Consider the following 23,420-nt stretch of genomic DNA (forward strand, 5'->3'; position numbering starts at 1 on the left):
AACACCATCCCCACAGAATAGGGGTGGAGGTGAACCCGAATACGGTATTCGGAAATGCACAAATAATGTGTTTTTTACGAATACTTATTTCACACAAATACTTAAAAAAAATATTTGTATTCGGGAACAAGAAAAAATGTATATCAGAAAGATGAGTTTCCTTATGAGACCACAGTACATGACCGGATGAGTGAGTGAGTGACGTGCAAAAAAGTGACTGACACCGGCTGCTCCACACAGCAACTGAGACGGCACAGCTGAGTGATAAAAGACTGAACTGCATCACTATTTTTGTTGAATAGATTGTTTCGTACCTTAACTGGGTTTCAGAGGCAGTTTATAACTTTGGTGAAGATCGGGAGATTAATCAGTTATGCTGCATTACTGACGTTATGCAGTCGGGTGCTCTCATGTTCGCTCTGTTTATGGAGCTCTGTTAGCTCGGCAATTTAGACCAGCGGTCCCCAAGCCCCGGGCCATGGATCGGTACTGGTCCATGAGTGGTTTGGTACTGGGCTGCGAGAGTTGAGGTTTGGGTGTGAAATTTATGTTTTTCACGGATTTTTATTGTTTTTTATTGTTATTATTAGAGATGGCAGGATACCACTTTTTTATGTCTGATACCGATACCGATATCATAAATTTGGATATCTGCCGATACCGATATGAATCCGATATAGTGTTTTTTAATCAACAAAACTGTTTTTTAAAATATCTTGCTGCATTTTGCAAGTCTGCAAGTTCATACTCAAGTTTAAAACAACAACTACACTAAAGCTATCCTGTTATACCTGTATACAAAAAAAATATTTCATAGTTCAGCAATACTGATCAATCTAATAAACTTAGACCTACACCATCCTCCCTATTCTGGTATTTTAAAGAGTACTTAGCGTAAATATTAAGCAACCTAACTAATAGGGTTCCGACTCCCAGCAACAACAAAAATAAAAAAATAAAAAAATAGGGAACCACCCCTCACGCGCCACCTCATGATGTTTAATCGACGTAATCAACCTTAATTTGATGCAGTGTGAAAAAAAATGCACAGAAATCAATCTTTCTTTCTTTCTTCAACAAAATTGCAGACTGCACAGATGGTACCTTCCCAAAGGAAAATGTACTATAGCTTACTAGGGTATATATATTAGACTTAATAGTCACTATATACAGTAATTGACTTCTATTCCTTTTACATCAAATTAAAACTTTGGGTGTCAGATAATTATTTATTAAAAGCTAGACATTTTAAATGAGAATAAGAAAGAAAAGTATGTCTTTGTGCCCCTTTTCCCAGTTAATGCCCTATCGGCCCCCCTGGCTAAACTTTGCTAGATCCGCCCCTGCACAGTTACCAGCCGTCAGCTACGTAGAAAAAGATCCTGGTGTAGAAAGTAATATTAAATAAATTCTAACAACAGCTTATCAAGCTTAAACGTGCTGCTGTTGTTCAGCCGCTGGTTTCCTCTTTCTGGTGCAAAGTGGGCCAAAAACAAACAAGAGAGACGGACTCGCGACAGAAAAGCCGATCAGCTGATCATTTAAGCAGTTTCACGATTGAAGTAGCAGCAGGAGAGCGAGAGGCAGTCGCTCGTTAAGCTTAACGTGGGAATGCTTTACAAACATTCAGAGATGGACTTACACACTTGCTTTACTTCTCTCGGGGATAACTTTGTCAGAGATGAAATGCCGGGTTGCTAGCGAAGCTCCAAATGCTATCCAGACCACCGACAGGTCTGGCATGCCACAGCTGCTCTATCACGTGATGCATACTGCTCCGACGTGCTAACGTTCTGAGGTGAGTTACAGCGTGTTGCAAGTTTTGTGAGGTGCTTTCGTGATATTTAATGGATCGGATTACATTTTTTATTTTTCCCGATATCCGATCCAGTAATTTAGGTCAGTATCGGACCGATACCGATACGTAATATCGGATCGGTCCATCTCTAGTTATTATTTAATATTTTATAATTAATTTTTTTTTTTACTCAGTTGTATTTAGAATTTGTATTCTATTTTTATCCTATTTTCTATTTTATTCTATATTATTCCACTGTATAAAGTATTTTATTTTACTTTATTGTATTCTGTACACGGTGGCAGCATGGTGGCACGGTGGTTAGCACTGTTGCCGCACAGCAAGAAGGTCCTGAGTTCAATTCCACCATCAGGCCGGGGTCTTTCTGTGTAGAGTTTGCATGTTCTCCCCGTGTTTGCGTGGGTTCTCTCCGGGTACTCTGGCTTCCTCCCACCATCCAAAGACATGCAGCTTGTGGGGATAGGTTAATTGGATAATCCAAATTGTCACTAGGTGTGAATGCGCGAGTGAATGTGAGTGTGAATGGTTGTCTGTCCCTGTGTGTTAGCCCTGCGACAGACTGGCGACCTGTCCAGGGTGTACCCCGCCTCTCGCCCTATGACAGCTGGGATAGGCTCCAGCGCCCCCCTGAAAAGGATAAGCAGAAGTGAATGGATGGATGGATGTATTCTGTACAGTTGTGTACAGTATTTTATTCTTATTGTATTCTAATTTTTGCTATCTAACTTTTGCACTGTCCACTTCCTGCTGTGATGAAATAAATTTCCCACGTGTGGAACTGATAAAAGTTATCTTATCTTATCTTCGTTAACTCAGTTTCCCTGGGTCTTTTACTTTCAGCGCTGCAGATGAAACCAAACTGTTATGTACTGTGTGCAAAAGTCAAATCAGCAGAGGCAGAGATATCAAACATCTTACAACATCTGCTATGCATAATCACCTGCACTTAAAGCATCCTCTCCTGGTGCTGTCTGCCAACCCCCCCCCCCACCAGCACCAGTTCATCATCACAGCCATGTTCTGCCCCTGCAAGTCAGTTTCCCTGTCTGTTCAGCGTCCTCCAACAAGGACGGGTGGTGGTGGAGTTCATAATGTTCACAATGGTATTTTATTAGTTGTTGGTTTAACCATGGGTGAGGCTATTATGTTATTTTCTTTTCAATTACGTTCCTTCTTACATGTTCATTGTTGGATTTATGGAAGAACATCAACTAATATTGCATATCCATAATTATTATAATGGATATGATTAAAGAATACTTACATTATAATGTTAATTAGAAGTGTAACGCAAAAAAACCCGATTTTTACGCCTATTTTGAATTTTATTCAAATACATTTACAAATACAAATACTTTTCCCTCCTCAACAAATACAAATACAGATAAAAATACCAGCTGCTTTTCACATCTATACCACAGACACAGCAGCCAGTGAAGCAGAAGAACATCACATCAAGAAGGCCCTGAGTAAATGTGGTTATCCCAGCTGGACATTTGTCAAAGCTGAGAAGGCGCCTAAAGGAAGCTCCAGGATGATCCAGGAGAGAAGGACAACCGCTGCTTAAGTGAAAAAGCTTAGTGATCCCGTATGTGTCAGGAGTATCGGAACAGTTGAGATGCATTTTCTCTAAACACCGCATCTCCATGGCTTTTAAATCGGGTCCCCGACACAAACAGAGTAACATAGTGTACACTGTTAAGTGCAGGAGGATTGCCAGGATCTATACATCAGGGAAACCAAACAACCTCTGGCTAAGAGGATACACCTAAAGGCCAGTGGACGCTCTTTCAATGATGAGGATGTAACATCCTGGACAGGGAGGAACGCTGGTTTGAGCGCGGAGTCAAGGAGGCCATTTACGTGAAAAGGGAAAATGCTCCTTGATCAATTTGAGACTTTTATATTTGCATATAAATGATCAAGGAACTGACCTCACAGCCCATTGTTCATACAGTGGGCTGGTTTCATTTTTTGTGCAAATGTACTCTTTATAAGATTTGGGGAACCTGCAGTCAGCTGAGACTGAAGAAGTCACTTGGATGAATGACGAACAGAATGAATGATGAACAGAATCAACCTTTTGGGGATTTCTTTACATGGATGATTAAGCAGGCATCAAGACATAATTCAGCCAAAATTTCATGTTTCGTGTTATTTTGTTTACCCCTTACTGACTTGTTTGAGTCTTGACTTTTTCCAAAATCTTCTTTGTGACTTCCAAAGCATCTTCAAATTTGTATTTGCTGATCATCAAATTCACTGTCTCTGTGTTATCAGCCGTCTGAAGATCAGTCTTTGGGATTACTGGTAAACCGCCCAGTAACTGAGGTTTCTGTAGATACCACTTAAAATATTTCAGTTCCTTTTCTCCCAAATCTCCCAGCGTTTTCAGAAGTTGTGTCTGAGCAGGTTCCTCCATCTTTGAACTGTGAAAAACACAAAATGACTCATTTATAAACAAAGAACACATCAAAGTCAGTACGTTTTTTTTCCATAAAGTTGATCCAGTCAGTATTCCTCTTTACACAGTCTTCAATGTTTGTTAGGGATTAGTTAGAATCTTCTGATCTTGGCTGATTAATTTCTTGAAGTTTATATTAAGTGAGAGATACATCCACCACTTCATTTTCTTATCTGCATTTTAAATTCAGTCTCACAGAATGAGAGGGAAATGAATTAGTAAATCTGATTAATTTGTTTTGAAAATGTAAGAAATAGAAAGTACAGATATTTGTTTAAAAATGTAGGGAACAAAAGTAAAAAGTAGTCTGAAAATAAAAATACTCAAGTACAGATACCTGAAGTGCCTTAAGTACAATAATTATTATTTGTGCCTATGGCAAGAGGCACACTTAATAACTCACCCCAGAGTTTTGAGACAAGCTTCACAAATGTTATATCATTTTGTGCGGCTGGATCTGGAATGGTGTACTATGACTTTTGGGGTTTATGACTTTTATACTTTTTTAAATATTAATATTTTAGTGCAAATTTTGGCCCATTGACATGATGGAAAACTCCATATCCCACAATTCATAGCACACCTCTGCCGCCATATCCCACAATTCATAGCTCACCTCTGCCAGTCAAACAATGGAGCCCACCTCTTCGTTTTATATATTGCTTTTATTAATGTTTCTAGGTGACAAAATAAACTTTTAAGATATTTTCAGGCAAAAATGTAGCTGTGTAAACTTCAAATATCTGTTCGTTTTATCAAGACATCCCATATTAGCAACAGTGCTCTGACGATGTTGCTGCCATATGGCAGCTAGCCGGCTAGCTAGCGCTTGGCTGAAAAGCACCAGCTAGGGCGACTCTCTCTCTTGTTTCACCTCCCGGGTCTCTCACAAATACTCGCACAGACTCGGAGTCACATTTTCGTTTTTATGGGCCGATGATTCATTTTAGTAATGGTATAAACAGTGAAAGGTGGTGGATTGTCCAGATGCTGGTCGATGTGCAAAAACAACTGAGTTGTTTGGTGGTGGCTAACGCGGAGCTCCAACAGAGGGCAGCTAGCCACCGGTGTATGACAGAATGGACATGCAGGAGCCGAGCGACCGGGCCTGGCTTACACCGAGAGCGGTTCTCTGTCTCGTTTCACACCCCTCTCTCTCTCTCGCGCCGCTGGTACGAGTGTCCGGTGAACTGAATGTCAGGTAAGACGTTATGTATATTTTCGTTGTGCTGACTTTTTACAATCAGTTAAAATAAGTCATACTGCGCGCTAGCTAGCATGACAGACTTTCTATACAGCTGGGTGCGTGCTTTGTTACTGATGGTGAACTTTATTGTATTCATAAGGTTAGTTAGTAGAGTTGCCAACCGTCCCGTGCAAACGGAATCGTCCCGTATTCAGAGAAAATATTACGTATTTCGCATTGAGCTGAAAAGGAACACAGTTTGTCCTGGACTTCAGCTACAATGAAAAAGACACAAAGCTGGATTTATTCTGTCGTTACGCTGCACAGCTGCCTCTTCTTCTCTCATTCTCTCCCCTCCCTCTCCTGTTGCTACTTCAATCATGAAACTGATCAATGATCACCTGTTGTTGCAGACTGCTGAGTTTGCGTCTTTTGCTGGGACTTACATCGGCTTTTCTGATGTCTCATCTCCTTATCAATTTGCGGCAGAAAGAGGAAACCAGCGGATGTTGCACTAAACAACAGCAGCACGTTTAAACTTGATCAGTTGTTGTTAGAATTTATTTAATATTACTTTCTAGTATCAGCTGGATGGTCAAGACAATGGGTGGTCAGAAGAAAAGGAAAAGGTAAAGGACAGAGGGACGGAAGATAACCACCCATCATCTTTGTAGCTGACAGCTGGTAACTGTGCAGGGGCGGGTCTAGCAAAGTTTTGCCAGGGGGGCAGGTGTGGCATTAACAGGGAAAGGGGGACACAAAGAAATACTTTTCTTTCTTATTCTCATTTAAAATGTCTCACTTTTAACAAATAATTATCTGTATCAAGTTTTTATGTCAAATCTATAGAAATCATACATATACCAACAAGACTGTGTACATCACTGTCACAACAGTGGTTGTTTTCATTCAAAGGCTTTATGACTTTTCCTATTATACCTGGTGGGCCAGTCTCTAATCCCTCCATATTGTGGCCAATCACATGCGAGGATAATAGAAGTAATAAATGCATGAACTAGTTTTTCAGCATCACTCTGAGACAGGATATTTCTAATTTTAGAGATTTTGCACAAATGGAAGAAAGCATTTCTACATATTTGTTTAATATGGGCATTGAAGGATACATCCTGTTCAAAAATGGCTCCAACGTTCCTCACAGTGTTACTGGAGGCCAATGTAATGCCATCCAGAGTAAGAATCTGGTTAAGTAAAGGAAAAACATGTTGCATTTGCATTTGCAGTAAAGAAAAACTGTTAGAACCTGTTTAATTTCTGAGAGCTGCAGTGGTTCTGATAAAGAGTGAGCAGTCTGAGATGTCAGTGAGCAGTAACAAGGAGAAAATGTTTGCTGCCTGTTGAACAGAAACACTTTCCAAGACAATTGAAAGCTGAATGATCAGAGACACTTACAGCAGTGACGCTGAGTCCTGGTTCTCCTCACAGATCCAAGAGTTCACAGAGTGGAGCTGAAGACTTCACTTCACCTGAGCTGGATCACCTCACCTGCAAACACTGACACAATAAGTCTCACAACTTCCTGTCGAGCACAGCTGGCTCCACCTCAGTCTCTAAAACCTGAATGTTGACTTCTTGGAACAAACTGGTTTGATCTGTTTGTGTTTCCAGTTAAAGGGAGGGACAGTGTCACTTACACACTTAAAACTGTTTTATAAAACACTTGTGAACAAACACTGGAAGAAGACATCCAAAATCCAGCACTTGGGATCTGTTGTGGTACAAGTACTGCACCATGTGGACAAGAGATATTTTATTCTGTATTCTTATGGTCACAGTTATAATCAGAATTATCACTGATTAATCATTTACCATTGTTGAATCAGTTGACAGAATAATCTTTGAATCACATCTATGTTAATCTGAGCAAGATATCAATGTATACAGAGTATCAGCACTTTAATCAGTCTATTGTTGTTCTGTATTATTATTTCTATCTGCTTAAGCTGTTGTCCATCAGTGTATTTACACCTCTCGATCTGGTGGGTTCAGCAGGGCCTGTTCCAGTCACTTGGACATATTCAGGCCTTTAACAACATGCACACCGTTATGTAATTCATGCACGTTTACATACACACTTAATAAGAACAGAAAGGTCGTCTTAGGACAGTCTAGAGCTACACTATCACAAAATGCACAATTTAATACACACTTGTTTTTCTCTAAAGTAGCAGTTGAGGTCCATATAAGGAGAACTTTTTGAGTGCGAGGAACTGTTATCATTTCCAGTAAGATCTAACTGTGTGACGTCATAATGACTATAAAGCTCTCTTTCTTTGTGCAAACGAAGAAGAAGTCCGGCTCTTCCCACACTGTAATGTGTGTTTTAATAAAATGATCTGTGCTGACCCAGCTGTATACCAGTCGTAGTCTCTTCCTCAAAATCAGAACCATGACAACCACCACTGAGTTAGTGTTTGTATAAATGTGGTGAAGCAAAGCCAAAAAGAAAACCCCACCATCATGTGTATAAAAATACTTATTGGATAAATAATGAAAGAATCAGCACAACATACCAAAGAAAGAAAAATGAGGTCAGGGCCTCAGACAGAAATGATAAAGATATAAAACATGACAGTTGTATATGAACACAGGTCTGAACAGGTTGGTCCTGATCTGCTCATTAAAACCTGCATTATCTCGCTTTTTAATCTTTAATCACTGGTGAAATAAAGCTGCTTTGTTTGATGATGATTGATGTGGTTGTGTTTCCTGCTTTCAGTCTTCCAAGGAAATTTTCAGACTAGAAATACTAGAAACCGCCTGCAACACAGTTTCAGTTGGCAGCGCCCCTGCTCTTTGTGAAGCAACAACAACATGTTATTTAACAGATCTGTAAAAAGACTAACACAAACCAAGAGTTTAACTTCAAAACTGAATTAAACACATTTTAATTCGGACTTTTCAAAGGTGTCAGGGTTACTTTGTCCATAGTTTAAAACATATTTCCATTCTTCTTTATCTATCCTGGGAGTTTCTGCAAAACCTGAATGAGCAGAAGAATGTTCAGTTACAGCTCCAGGCTTCTCAGCTTTAACCCCTGCATGAGTGACAGTCAAGTATCACTCCTCAGGCTCCTTTCAGACTACGTGGCTTGCTCAACTTGTTGGTGCAAAAAGGTGATTAGCTGAAAACTTGGCATGTCTCAAAATGGTGTGCAGTGTGTCCTTAAAGATCTGAGAAAGAATAGAATAGAGTAAAATAGCTTTTTATCGTCATTTACAAATACAATGAAAGTTTGAGTGCTCCACACCAACTGTGCCAGGATAAAATATAAATATTAGAAAGCTCTGCTGACAATGACACACCCGTTTTCACCCCTGGGCCGTGTGATTAGGCAGAGGATCAATAGTGGCTCCACAACCCTCTTAGGGACACTCCCAACAGGCCTTAAAAATCTGGGACTCTCCACCAAATGTTCTCAGAAATGAAGAAGCTTCTCGGACAAAAATTAATGACGTTCAGTCTTTTCCTTCCAAGCTCCTGAGATCACCATGACCTGGGTGACTGAGAACCACAGACATCAATAAAACCACACATGAGTGATGGTAACTGGTAAATATTAACGTTTAATAAGTTGAGTTCATGTTTTATTAGGGATGGCACGATACCACTTTTTTTATGTCCGATACCGATACCGATATCATAAATTTGGATATCTGCCGATACCGATATAAATCCGATATATCTATTTTTTAAACTGTTTTTGTATAAGTTCAAAGTCAAATTTAAAAAGACAAAACACTAAAGCTATTCTCTTATACTTGCATGCAAGAAAAAGACTGCACCCAAAATATTGCTCACTTCAACAATGCATATCTCTTTATTTAAACTTTAGCACTGTTTAGCTGTCACCACTATCAAAATATCCATCCTGAAAGTGTGCAACATAATGCAGAACTTTAAATCTCGAAGTATTTAAAGTAACATTCATCAAAATAAAAGTGCAACATTATGCAGAACTTTAAATCTTGAAATATTTAAAGTAAAATTCAAGTAAATAACAGTGCAACTTTATACAAATTTCAAAACCCCTTTGGTACTGAAAAAAGGTGCAATTTTAGCAGAGCAAACAACATTCTTGTAATAATGCAATTGTAACATTTTTTTCACTTTAACATGAGAGTTAGGTTCTTCTTCAGAAAGATCAACATTTCAACCTTCTCAGCTGTCAGCCTGCTTCTCCTTTCATCAATGATAATGGAGGCTGTACTGAAGAGTCTCTCACTCTCAATACTTGTGGTAGGTGCACAGAGAAATTTAGCTGCTGTAGAAACCAGAGTGGGAAATCTAAGTTTGTTGGCTTGCCAGTACAGCAGTGGATTATCTGAGCATTGAATGGTTGGCTCACTAAGGTAAGTTTGCACTTCAATACGTGCACTTGTCGTGGCTAACTGAGGAACAGGATCTTGAGTGTTTTCCTTCAGGATTTCATCAAAAACACTTTCAAGTCTGCTTTGGCTGGAAGATTCCACCCGTGGAGTCTTCTTTGCTGGCTCCAAGACTGCTGATGTCCCCTCTGCTGGCTCTGAGGAGTTTAATGTAGTTCTCAAAAACTCCATCTTCCTCACCTCTGCCATCAAAGCATCCTTAGCTTGTTTTGAGGTTTCTACACTCGTGAAGTACCTGAAATGAAAAAAGTCCAAACTTGAATATTAAACAATCATTAAATTTATCATTAGTATCATTCAGCAGTGTGATTAAACTATCATTCCTCATTCTTGCTATTTATTCATGCCCATTTTGCGCTGCAAAATAATAATATCTGAGGTCAGGGAGGCCCCATCCTCCCTTTTGCTTAGCCAGCTGTAGTGTTTTAAGGCGAACCCTTGGTCTTTTACCTTGCCATATATATCTAGATAACATTTTATCCCACTCATTAAATTGACTTTGGTTAATCTCTATTGGTAGGGTTTGAAATAGATACAAAAATCTTGGCAATACATTCATTTTAATAGAATCAATTCTTGAATTAAAACTAAAGAAAGGAATTAAATTCCATCTTACTATATCTTCCTTTATTTTTTTGTATAAGGGTAGGTAGTTCTGTTCGAATAGTTTTGTAAGGTCTTTCGGTAAATTTATGCCTAAATATTTAAAACACTCCGTTTGCCATACCAGAGAGTAGCTACATTTTATTTCTTCTGGTGGGCTGTAGTTATATGAGAGTAGCTGGGTTTTACCTATCTTAATTTTATAGCCTGATAATTGGCCGTATTGTTCAAATGACTGCATCAGCTTGGGTAAAGAATATGTTGGGTGTCCAAGGTAAATCAAAATGTCATCCGCGTAGCAAGCCAGTTTATATTGTGTCCCTTTGATAAAAATTCCCTTAATGTCCTTATTTTGCCTGATGGATTGAGCTAGTGGTTCCAAGTATAGTGCAAAAAGTAACGGTGACCATGCACAGCCCTGTCTAGTGCCCCTTTTTAGGGTAAAACTGTTGGATAGGCATCCATTAATTTTGATCCTGGCTGTAGGATTATCATATAATGCTTGTATCGTTTTAATAATCATATCATGAAAGCCAAATTTATATAGTACCCTGTAGAGGAACTTCCAATTGACAGAGTCAAAGGCTTTTTCAGCGTCTACACTCATCACAATTGCTTTGATTTTGTGTTTTTGTATATGGTCCATAATATGTAGTGTCTTTCGTATATTGTCCTGTGTTTGGCGTTGATGTATGAAACCTGTTTGATCATTACATATCAGTGTTGGTAGGAACTCTTCTAGCCGTTTGGCCATGATAGATGTGAAAAGTTTATAGTCCACGTTAAGAACAGAGATTGGCCTGAAAGATCCACATTCCATTTTATCTTTGCCTTCTTTTGGTATAACTGAAATAATTGCCTCCTTCCAACTGGGGGGCATTTGTGCCTTTTTCAAAACCCAATTCAATGTAGGCAGTAAGACAGGTATCAGTTCCTTTTTAAATTCTTTATACCACTCTGCCGTGTAACCATCTGGTCCTGGTGATTTACTTAATTTAAGCCTATTAATTGCAGCTTTTAATTCTTCCTCAGTTATATTCATTGTCATTGCTTGATTTTGTTCTTCATCTAGAGTGGGTAAGTCTAGAGAGTTCAGAAAGCTATCCATCTGAGCTTCAGTCCCGCCAGGGGCTTCAGAGTATAGGGTTTTATAGAATCTTTCAAAGGCTTCCTGTATTTCATTTAATTAATTTTTTATCACTTTTGTACTTGGGTCCCTAATTTTATAAATTGTATTTTCCGCTATCTTTTTTTTCAATTTCCACGCCAATATTTTGGTAGATTTAATGCCACTTTCATATTGTCTCTGTTTCAAAAACATTAAATCTTTCTTGATTTCTTGTGTGGCTATATTGTTAATTTCGTTCCTAATGTTTTTGATGTCCCTTAATATATCCTGTGTTAAGTCCCTTTTATGTCTTCTTTCTAATTCCTTTAGTTTCTTACTCAACTCTTCTAATTTTCTATTCTTATCTTTTTTCCTAAATGAAGCTATTGCTATAATTTTCCCTCTTAGTACCGCCTTCAGAGTATCCCATAGTATGGGAGGTGGTACTTCTCCGGTATCATTGAACTCTAAAAAGAGACTAATTTCTGATTTAATTTGTGCCTTGAAAGGTGAATCATTCAATAGACTTGAGTTCAATTTCCATGTATTATTTTTTAACCGTAAGTTAAAATCAATGGATAAATATATTGGTGCATGGTCACTTATATCTATCGTTCCAATTCCACAAGTATATATTTTATCCTTATCTTTACCAAATGTTATAAAATAATCTATCCTTGTATAAAGAGAGTGTGGGGCAGAGTAGTAAGTATAGTCCTTTCTATTAGGAAAAAGGTCTCGCCATATGTCCATTAATCCTACCTCCTCAAAAAGTGCATTCACTTTGATATATGGAGATTTCATATCGTATGTTTTCTTGCTAGACGAGTCTAATTTTGGCTGCAGGTGTATATTTAAATCCCCTCCACAGATCAAAAGGCCTTCTGTTTCTGTTACCATAATATTAATAATCCTTTGGAAGAAGCTAATATCACTCTTTGGTGGGGCATAAACATTTAAGAGGGTGATCAAATTCCCATCTATTTTCCCTTTTACTAGAATAAATCTGCCCTCTTTATCACCCATTTCAGATACTTTTTCAAAGTTTAATTTGCTTGAAATAAGGATTGCAACTCCTCTCCTATGTCCTGATTTGTATGAAGAAAAAAACAGATTAGTAAAACCCATTCTCTTTAATTTTACGTGCTCCTTATCTGTCATGTGGGTCTCCTGTAAGTAGACTATATGGGCTTGTTCTGCTTTCACTTTAGTTAGGATTTTAGTACGTTTAATTGGATTTAACAGCCCATTAACATTGAAAGATATAAATTTTACTTTATCACTAGCCATATGTAATCAGCGTATGTCCATAAAGCAAGTAAAATTAAACTTATCAGATCTACTCCCTAAACAGACAAACATATCAAACATAAACATCAAATACAGAGAAAAAAAACAAACAAAAAACTGTGATTCCAAGGCTGGGGTCTCTAAGAAATGACCCTGTGTAGAGCTAGAGAAAACGTCTAGCTGTGGAGGAAAGCCTCTCCCATATATGGGCTGAGGGCCCCCATCATGGCACTTGAGGCGGCAGAAAACAAAGTCGTTGTTCATTTCACAAAAAGTGTGTCCTTATGTGTCTCTCGCTTATATCTGTGTAGTCTCATCCAATTGGGGTAAAGATATTCTCACAAAACATCTTGAAATATATTTAACACCATGTATTTTTACCTCATTTTAACGTCCGACAGTACTTATAGCTCCTCTGGCGAGGGCATGATCTGTCTTCTGAAGGTTCGCAGTCTCGCCCTGATATCTTTCTCTCGCTCGTCGTCTGTCCCTCGCTGAGTTGGACCTCTCGTGGTTTCCCAGGCGGTACGGGACAGCTGCTCGACCAGACTCTCCTTCGGTGTAGTCACATTAACTGGAAGTCCTCTGTCCTTCATGTCTGTAGTCGCCTCCTCCGCCGTCTGATACAGAACTATTCCATCCTCATAAAACACTCGTAGTTTTGCCGGGAACGGAGTATGGAAGCGGATGTTTTTCTGCTTTAACACCCGCTTCGCCTCTACGTACTCCTTTCTCTTCTGCAGTACTACTGGAGGGTAGTCATGGTCGAAGAATATCAATTTCCCATTCAGAAAAACTTTCTTCTTTTCCCAAGCTCTACGTAGGATCTCTTCTTTAACCCTATAGCGGAGAAATTTGACTATTATTGATCGCGTTTTATCTTGCCTGTCTCCGGCGGGTCTTAAAGCCAGCGCCCGATGTGCTCTCTCGATGCCAAACTCCTCGTTAGGGTTTATCTCCAGAGTGTCCCGCAGTAGTTTTTCCACAAAGTCCACCATAGACGAGCCCTCGGCTCCTTCCGGGACATTATAGATCCTTAAATTTTTTCGTCGGGATCTTCCTTCATAGTCAAGTAGCTTATTTTCTTGTTGATGCATGACTTTTATCATCTTATTCAGAGTCTGTTCCAAGTTTTGAACACGGTCTTCCACTTTTTCAATTCGTACCTCTGCCTCTGTTATTTTTTGATTAACGCTGGTAATCTCTGATTTAATATCAGTTAATTGTTCTTTTATGTCTTTTCGGAAGTCCCGAATCTCCTCCAGGATTTTTGTCAAACTTACGTCGGCACTTGAGAGAGCTGGGTTAGCATTAGCTTCGCCTTCTTGTCCCTTCGTAAGAGAGCTGCTCCTCAAATTTTCTGCATCTGCAGTTTCTGCTGCGGTGGTTTCTTTGTTTGCACGCGTCTTCCCCATTCTTGCCCCTCTCATCTATTCGAGTATTATTTGTAGATCTAGTATTTGATGTTCTGAAGGGACGAAATAACTATTTTCGCGAGGGAGCTATTGCTTTAGCCTGCCATTCGGGATGGTCGTTCGCACATCTTGTATCAGACGTTTGGGTGACATGTTCAGCTCCATTTGAATGTCCTCCAAACGCGAATATGCCTGTGGTGAGTGTTTGAAGTGACCCACTATTTTTCTGCCCACTGTCACAGCATCACATACACCACGTTGTGCAAGCAGTCCCTCATTCAACACAAGTTGCAAAGTGTGCGCGAAGCATCCCAAACTTGCAACACCTAGCCGGTCCATTGCCTTTTTTATATTGCTGGCATTGTCTCGCAAAACAACGTGGACTTTATTCTTCGGAATTTTCCACGCATTTAAAATTTCCTCTATAGCTGCAGCGATGGACTCTCCTGTGTGTGAACCACGAAACTCTTTGGCCTGCAACACTGCTTTTTGCATTGTAAAACTCGAGTCTATCCAGTGTACAGTCAAGCTTAGCAGGGACAACGGACAAACGTCCGAGCTCCAGATATCAGTCATCATGCTTAACGTGGGAATTATTTCCAAACTTTCGGAGATGAACTTGCGCACCTGTTTGTACTTGCCTGGGATAGCTTCCTCCGAGATGAAATGCCGGTTTGGCAGCATGTAGCGAGGCTCTAAATGCTCAATTAAGCATCGAAAACCATCATTTTCCACAACGGAAAGGGGCTGGTCATCAAGCACAACAAATTCAACTATTTTCTCCGTTATCAGCTTCGCTCTATTGCTTTCCGGAGGGAGTTTCTCACGTCTCTGAATGTTTTCCAAAAGCATTTGTTGATATGGTACACTTTTCTGCTTAGCTTTGGAGGCCAGGCTAAATTCTGCGTACTCCTTTGCGTGGTGTTTCTGTAAGTGTTTAATCATGTTTGTGGTGTTAAAATTCCCCACACTGCTACCACCCTGCGAAACACTTGCATCGCATAAGTTGCATTCGGCAGTCTTGCTTTTTTCGTCTTTTAGTTTGAAATAAATCCACACTGCTGACATGATGGCTCTGAGCTCTCCCACACGATAACCGCTCGATCACGTGACGCATACTGCTCTGACGTGCTAAGGTCATGACCTGGGTTATACCATGTTAGCGAGTTTTTGAGGTGCTTTTGTGATATTCACTGGATCGGATAAAAAATTTTAAATTTCTCTCCGATATCCGATCCAGTAATTTACGTCAATATCGGACCGATACCGATACTGAATATCGGATCGGTCCATCTCTAGTTTTTATCATTTTCCAATACTGTTCCTCTTATTCAGGATTATGTGTGTGCATTGCCGACACGGTCGTTATCATCCTACAGTCCTCTAGACACACTCAAAACTGTTAAGGGTAGCTGCACACCAGAGGTGTGAAGTATCCATACATTCATCCATCCATCAATCTTCTTCTGCTTTAACCAGGGCCAGGTAGCAGGGGCAGCAGCCTAAGCAGAAAACCCCAGACCTCCCTCTCCCTAGCCACCTCCTCCAGTTTATCTGGGGGAACACCAAGGCGTTCCCAGGCCAGCTGAGAGATATAATCTCTCCAACGTGTCCTAGATCTGCCCTGGGGGCACACAGGAGGCACCCTTGTCAGATGCCCAAACTACTTCAACTGGCTCACCCTTTAGAGGAAGCGCATTTCTGCCGCTTGTATCGGCAATTTCATTCTTTCGGGCACTACCCACAGCTTGTGACCTGAGGGTAGGGACAAAGATTGACCACTAAATTGAGAGCTTTGCTTTTATGCTCAGCTCCCTCTTCACCACGATGGACCAGTGCAGCGTCCGCATCGCTGCAGCTGCAGCACCAATCCGTCTGTCAATCTCCCGCTCCCTTCTCCCATCACTCCTGAACAAGACCCCGAGATACTTGAACTCCTCCACGTGGGGCAGGAACTCGTCCCTGACCCGGAGTGGGCACTCCACCCTTTTCCGGCTGAGAACCATGGCCTCAGATTTGGAGGTGTTGATCATCATTCCTGCTACTTGACATGTTCGAATATGGTGTTCGTTATCACCAAACTGAGGTTTGCACAGAAGTCCAATAACAAAACACCGTTCAGGTTCAGATTAAGCAGGACGTTCCTCCCAATCACGCCCCTCCAGGTCTCGCTGTCACACACGTGAGCATCGAAGTTTCCCAGTAGGACGACAGAGTCTCAAGGCGAAGCAACCTTCCAGCACCCCATCTGGTGCTGGGTACTCTGAACTGCCCCTCGGCGCGTAAGCACAGATGACAATCAGGACTCATTCCCTGTTACCTGAAGGCGCAGGGAACAAACCCTCTCATCCACCGAGAAGAACCCCAACGTACAGGCAGCAAGCCGAGGCGATACCAAGATACCCACACCAGCCCGCCGCCTCTCACCAGGGGCAACTCAGACAGAGTCCAGCCCCTCTCCAGGAGACTGGGTCCAGAGCCCAAGCCATGCGTTGAGGTGCGCCTGACTATATCTAGCCAGTACCTCTTAACCTCACGCACTAACTCAGGCTCCTTGCCCGCCAGAGAGGTGACATTCCATGTCCCAATTGCCAGTCTTGGTAGTCGGGGATCAGTCCGCCAGGGCCTCTGCTCCTGCCCACAATGCACGCGACCCCTACGGCGCTTCTTCTTTTTTTTGTCCCGTTTTGATTTATAGCCATCAGAATTGTTGTATTAAGGCCAAGGAAGATGCCAAGCGGATTTATTTTACCAAGTGGATCATCATGGCCTTGCCATATTGATCCATTTGATTGACCTTTATTATAATTATGAATTTATTTTATTTTCAGTTGCTACAAACGGGACAGACATGACTGTGGGATAGGACAGGGGGAAAGAATGAAAGAAAGAGAGGGAGAGAAAGGAAACCTAAGGGAAGAAGAGACGGTGAGAAGGGGGGGAAGAGAGAGAAAAAACAAACACCTGGGTCACCTGTATGGAGAAAAAAAAACAGAGGAGACAGCAAACAACAAAGAGCAACATAATAAGAAAAAAAAAGCACCATCACAATAAACTAGCTAGTCATAGATATCAATAGTTACTAAATAATAAACGATATTGTGCAGCACGCAAGATAGACAGCGCACAGTGTGCTTTGAGGCAGCAGCCAAGAAAGCTGTAGTCCGCGTCTGTGAATACCCATGTGTACACCTGTGTGCATACCTGTGTGGATCAGCATGCTTGCATTCCAAAGGTTTCTCCATGTAATGATCTGCTAGGGAGTGTGGGGAGCCACAGCCCTGTCCTCTATGGTATCAAGCAGGTATGGAGGAGATCAAAACTCCAGACATCCAGAGGCCCCCAGAACACAAGAGACCAAGGAAGACCCACAGAGGGGCAGCCGCGCCACTGTCCCAGTAAGAGCTAAGGAGAGCCCCAGATGAGGGCTCATTCAGCAGCCGCGGAGCAGAAGCCAGGGGGAGTTGCAGTGACGCGCCCGTGAGCTCCGCCGGCAGCCAGCTGTGCCTGAGTGACCGAGCCCCAGGCCGAGAGGCCAGGAACATCCCACCTCCGAAGTGGCCCGAGCGAGCCCCAATAATCGGCCGCCAAGGAGTGAGCCGGTGTGTACCCGGACGCCCACCCCCAGATACAAAGAACCACCAACGCACCGACACCTGAGGGAGTCCGCCACCGGCAGGGGAAGTGGTGGTGGGTGGAGATAGGCCTCCAAACCTTGGAGGGCCTGAGATGTCCCCAGAGAGGTGGCGTCTGATACCCAACCTGACATATAGACACAGACATACAGGCACACACAGACACAAACATCCATTCCCACCCTCATGCTCTCATGTGCACTTACTCCACACTCAACCGACGTGGAGACAGACATAAAGAGACGCTGTATACACGATCATACTCCCCAAGCGTACTCTACCAACCGGGTCTAGGTACCCTTGCCCCTGGAGGGGGGAACTGCACCCAGACCCAGGTGGTGTTACCCTTTTCCCTGCGGTGGGGAGAGGCAGACCGCCCCGACTCAGCAGCAGCAGGGAGGCCCCACACTCCAGACCGCAGTCGGACGGCCAACTCCTCCTAGCCCCCCCCGCTCCAGCAGGTCACAGAGAATGGGGGTGAGCGAAGACTCCAAACCTCCCTCCACCCGCTCATTGTAGTGTTGATGCATGTGTGTTCTAAGGTGCATTTAAAACTAGAGATGGCACGATACCACTTTTTTATGTCCGATACCGATACCGATATCATAAATTTGGATATCTGCCGATACCGATATGAATCCGATATAGTGTTTTTTAATCAACAAAACTGTTTTTTAAAATATCTTGCTGCATTTTGCAAGTCTGCAAGTTCATACTCAAGTTTAAAACAACAACTACACTAAAGCTATTCTGTTATACCTGTATACAAAAAAAATATTTCATAGTTCAGCAATACTGATCAATCTAATAAACTTAGACCTACACCATCCTCCCTATTCTGGTATTTTAAAGAGTACTTAGCGTAAATATTAAGCAACCTAACTAATAGGGTTCCAACTCCCAGCAACAACAAAAATAAATAAATAAAAAATAGGGAACCACCCCTCACACTCCACCTCATGATGCTTAATCGACGTAATCAACCTTAATTTGATGCAGTGTGGAAAAAAATGCACAGAAATCAATTATTTTTCAAGAAATATTAAATAGATTCAACATCTTTCTTCAACAAAATTGCAGACTGCACAGATGGTACCTTCCCAAAGGAAAAAGTACTATAGCTTACTAGGGTATATACAGTATATATATATTAGACTTAATAGTTACTATATACAGTAATTGACTTCTATTCCTTTTACATCAAATTAAAACTTTGGGTGTCAGATAATTATTTATTAAAAGCTAGACATTTTAAATGAGAATAAGAAAGAAAAGTATGTCTTTGTGCCCCTTTTCCCAGTTAATGCCCTATCGGCCCCCCTGGCTAAACTTTGCTAGATCCGCCCCTGCACAGTTACCAGCCGTCAGCTACGTAGAAAAAGATCCTGGTGTAGAAAGTAATATTAAATACATTCTAACAACAGCTTATCAAGCTTAAACGTGCTGCTGTTGTTCAGCCGCTGGTTTCCTCTTTCTGGTGCAAAGTGGGGCAAAAGCAAACCAGAGAGACGGACTCGCGACAGAAAAGCCGATCAGCTGATCGTTAAGCAGTTTCATGATTGAAGTAGCAGCCGGAGAGCGAGAGGCAGTCGCTCGTTAAGCTTAATGTGGGAATGCTTTACAAACATTCAGAGATGGACTTACACACTTGCTTTACTTCTCTCGGGGATAACTTTGTCGGAGATGAAATGCCGGGTTGCTAGCGAAGCTCCACATGCTATCCAGACCACCGACAGGTCCCGCATGCCACAGCTGCTCTATCACGTGATGCATACTGCTCCGACGTGCTAACGTTCTGAGGTGAGTTACGGCGTGTTGCAAGTTTTGCGAGGTGCTTTCGTGATATTTAATGGATCGGATTACATTTTTTATTTTTCTCCGATATCCGATCCAGTCATTTAGGTCAGTATCGGACCGATACCGATACGTAATATCGGATCGGTCCATCTCTATTTAAAACCCAGGAGGGCATGGAGCTACCTGCCAGAGAGCAGCAGGTAAGCGCATAGTGCCTCCTGCTAGCCCTCAATGTCTACGTGTATTTAAAATTGAGAGGTGGGCAACGATGCCAGGGGTGAGGCGTACACCCTGATGGTAACTAGGACTCCGTGTATCGTGCCCACCCCCAAGATCCTATATGTATGTGTAATGAGGGTGTGAGTAATGTGAATGTCTAAGTTGTGGGATAAAATTGGTACTTTTAAAACTGTGCAGATGCTTAAACTGTGCTCGAACCGGTGCTTAACCCTTTAAAGCCGGTAGGAGCGGTCACGCTCCATTTTGCATAACTATTTTTAAATCCCTTTAGAACCAGAAACACGTAAGCTAGTGCAAAAAAATTTTTTTGCATATGAAATCAGAGGAGTTGTACTTACTTACTTAAATGTAAGGCCTTTTTTAATTATAAGCCTTACAAGCCTATACTGGTGTTTTTAAAAGTCATGTTTGACTTCATGTTTTTCTGAATAGTTTCTGGGATGCTTAGAACTCAAATTGCACTGCTTTAAATAGTTTATTTTGATGCACCTGCTGTTTTCTTTGCAAATTTGCATTATAATATTTATTTTCATTTTTTACGCAGTATATAAAGATTGGTGTGCCTCAAAAATAAAATTATGAAGACACTCAAAAGAAAATTTCCTGTTGTTGTAAACTATTTTTTGCAACTTTTTTGTATTTAAAGTTTTGAGGGATAAACCTCTTAAATTTCTCTAAGTAGAAATATATGTAATAAAAAACAAAAACGATTTTCAATTTTTTTGTTGTTTATTGGACTTTTTTGAAATTTATGTAATTACTATGGACTTAATGCATACATATTATTAAAATATGGGCTATAACAGTTGTATAGCAACTTGAAATGCTCCCACAAATGGCACAAATGGCACAAAAAAATTGAAAATCGTTTTTGGTTTTTTTTTACATGTTTTTGTTGCTGCAAGTGGTTTTTATGCAAGTTTTGCAAAGCTATATGTGGAAGGAAACCGTGACCGAGGACAGGCTGATGGCATAAGATGTAAGTACAACTCCTCTGGTTTCATATGCAAAAAAAAATTATTGCACTAGCTTACGTGTTTCTGGTTCTACAGGGATTTAAAAATAGTTATGCAAAACGGAGCGTGCCTGTTCCAACCAGCTTTAAAGGGTTAAAAAAGTATTTGTACTTCATTGCTTCTCTGCTCCCCTCCTTGAATTGCTACCTTATCGTGGTGGAAGGTTTTGTGTGTCCCAGGGATCCCAGGGACTATATTGCATGGAGGCTTTTGCCCCCTGGTAGGGTCTCCCATGGCAGATTGGTCCTGGGTAAGGGACCAGACAAAGAGCGATTCAGAAGACCCTTGTGAGGATATCACAGAGGTAACAGTTTACCCTGTCTGGGCCATGGGGCCCGCCCGGGCAAAGCCCAAAATGGGGACATGGGCCCAACCTCCTGCAGGCCCACCACCCGCCAGAAGCGCCGTAGGGGTCGGGTGCATTGTGGGCAGGAGCAGAGGCCCTGGCGGACTGATCCCCGGCTACCAAGACTGGCAATTGGGACATGGAATGTCACCTCTCTGGCGGGCAAGGAGCCTGAGTCAATGCGTGAGGTTAAGAGGTACCGGCTAGATATAGTCAGGCGCACCTCAACGCATGGCTTGGGCTCTGGACCCAGTCTCCTGGAGAGGGGCTGGACTCTGTCTGAGTTGCCCCTGGTGAGAGGCGGCGGGCTGGTGTGGGTATCTTGGTATCGCCTCGGCTTGCTGCCTGTACGTTGGGGTTCTTCTCGGTGGATGAGAGGGTTTGTTCCCTGCGCCTTCAGGTAACAGGGAATGAGTCCTGATTGTCATCTGTGCTTACGCGCCGAGGGGCAGTTCAGAGTACCCAGCACCAGATGGGGTGCTGGAAGGTTGCTTCGCCTTGAGACTCTGTCGTCCTACTGGGAAACTTCACACCTCTGGTGTGCAGCTACCCTTAACAGTTTTGAGTGTGTCTAGAGGACTGTAGGATGATAACGACCGTGTCGGCAATGCACACACATAATCCTGAATCAGAGGAACAGTATTGGAAACTGATAAAAACATCAACTCAACTTATTAAACGTTAATATTTACCAGTTACCATCACTCATGTGTGGTTTTATTGATGTCTGTGGTTCTCAGTCACCCAGGTCATGGTGATCTCAGGAGCTTGGAAGGAAAAGACTGAACGTCATTAATTTTTGTCCGAGAAGCTTCTTCATTTCTGAGAACATTTGGTGGAGAGTCCCAGATTTTTAAGGCCTGTTGGGAGTGTCCCTAAGAGGGTTGTGGAGCCACTATTGATCCTCTGCCTAATCACACGGGCCCAGGGGTGAAAACGGGTGTGTCATTGTCAGCAGAGCTTTCTAATATTTATATTTTATCCTGGCACAGTTGGTGTGGAGCACTCAAAATCTCATTGTATTTGTAAATGACGATAAAAAGCTATTTTACTCTATTCTTTTCTTTCTCAGATATTTAAGGACACACTGCACACCATTTTGAGACATGCCAAGTTTTCAGCTAATCACCTTTTTGCACCAACAAGTTGACTTCTTTCAGTTTGAGCAAGCCACGTAGTCTGAAAGGAGCCTGAGGAGTGATACTTGACTGTCACTCATGCAGGGGTTAAAGCTGAGAAGCCTGGAGCTGTAACTGAACATTCCTCTGCTCATTCAGGTTTTGCAGAAACTCCCAGGATAGATAAAGAAGAATGGAAATATGTTTTAAACTATGGACAAAGTAACCCTGACACCTTTGAAAAGTCCGAATTAAAATGTGTTTAATTCAGTTTTGAAGTTAAACTCTTGGTTTGTTTTAGTCTTTTTACAGATCTGTTAAATAACATGTTGTTGTTGCTTCACAAAGAGCAGGGGCGCTGCCAACTGAAACTGTGTTGCAGGCGGTTTCTAGTATTTCTAGTCTGACAATTTCCTTGGAAGACTGAAAGCAGGAAACACAACCACATCAATCATCATCAAACAAAGCAGCTTTATTTCACCAGTGATTAAAGATGAAAAAGCGAGATAATGCAGATTTTAATGAGCAGATCAGGACCAACCTGTTCAGACCTGTGTTCATATACAACTGTCATGTTTTATATCTTTATCATTTCTGTCTGAGGCCCTGACCTCATTTTTCTTTCTTTGGTATGTTGTGCTGATTCTTTCATTATTTATCCAATAAGTATTTTTATACACATGATGGTGGGGTTTTCTTTTTGGCTTTGCTTCACCACATTTATACAAACACTAACTCAGTGGTGGTGCAGTACTTGTACCACAACAGATCCCAAGTGCTGGATTTTGGATGTCTTCTTCCAGTGTTTGTTCACAAGTGTTTTATAAAACAGTTTTAAGTGTGTAAGTGACACTGTCCCTCCCTTTAACTGGAAACACAAACAGATCAAACCAGTTTGTTCCAAGAAGTCAACATTCAGGTTTTAGAGACTGAGGTGGAGCCAGCTGTGCTCGACAGGAAGTTCTGAGACTTATTGT

General features: G+C 41.5%; 1 protein-coding gene across 2 annotated transcripts in view; it reads right to left on the minus strand.

The window, feature by feature from the left end:
* The window catches only part of LOC146672899 (NLR family CARD domain-containing protein 3-like), a 28,775-nt gene extending 21,757 nt beyond the window's left edge, over nt 1-7,018 (minus strand). For both annotated transcript variants that reach the window (XM_085401433.1, XM_085401432.1), the window contains exons 1-2: nt 6,880-7,018; nt 3,998-4,248 (exon numbers count right to left, since the gene is read on the minus strand). In XM_085401433.1, the coding sequence (XP_085257559.1) occupies nt 3,998-4,241 (244 nt within the window). In that variant the 5' untranslated portion in view covers nt 4,242-4,248; nt 6,880-7,018. The remainder of the gene's footprint in view (nt 1-3,997; nt 4,249-6,879) is intronic.
* Between the last annotated feature and the right edge of the window lie 16,402 nt (nt 7,019-23,420).

The sequence above is a fragment of the Rhamphochromis longiceps genome, linkage group LG3 (genome assembly GCF_057381845.1).
Source record: "Rhamphochromis longiceps isolate RC_006_pf linkage group LG3, R_longiceps_female_GT1.1, whole genome shotgun sequence".
NCBI classification, from domain to species: Eukaryota; Metazoa; Chordata; class Actinopteri; order Cichliformes; family Cichlidae; genus Rhamphochromis; species Rhamphochromis longiceps.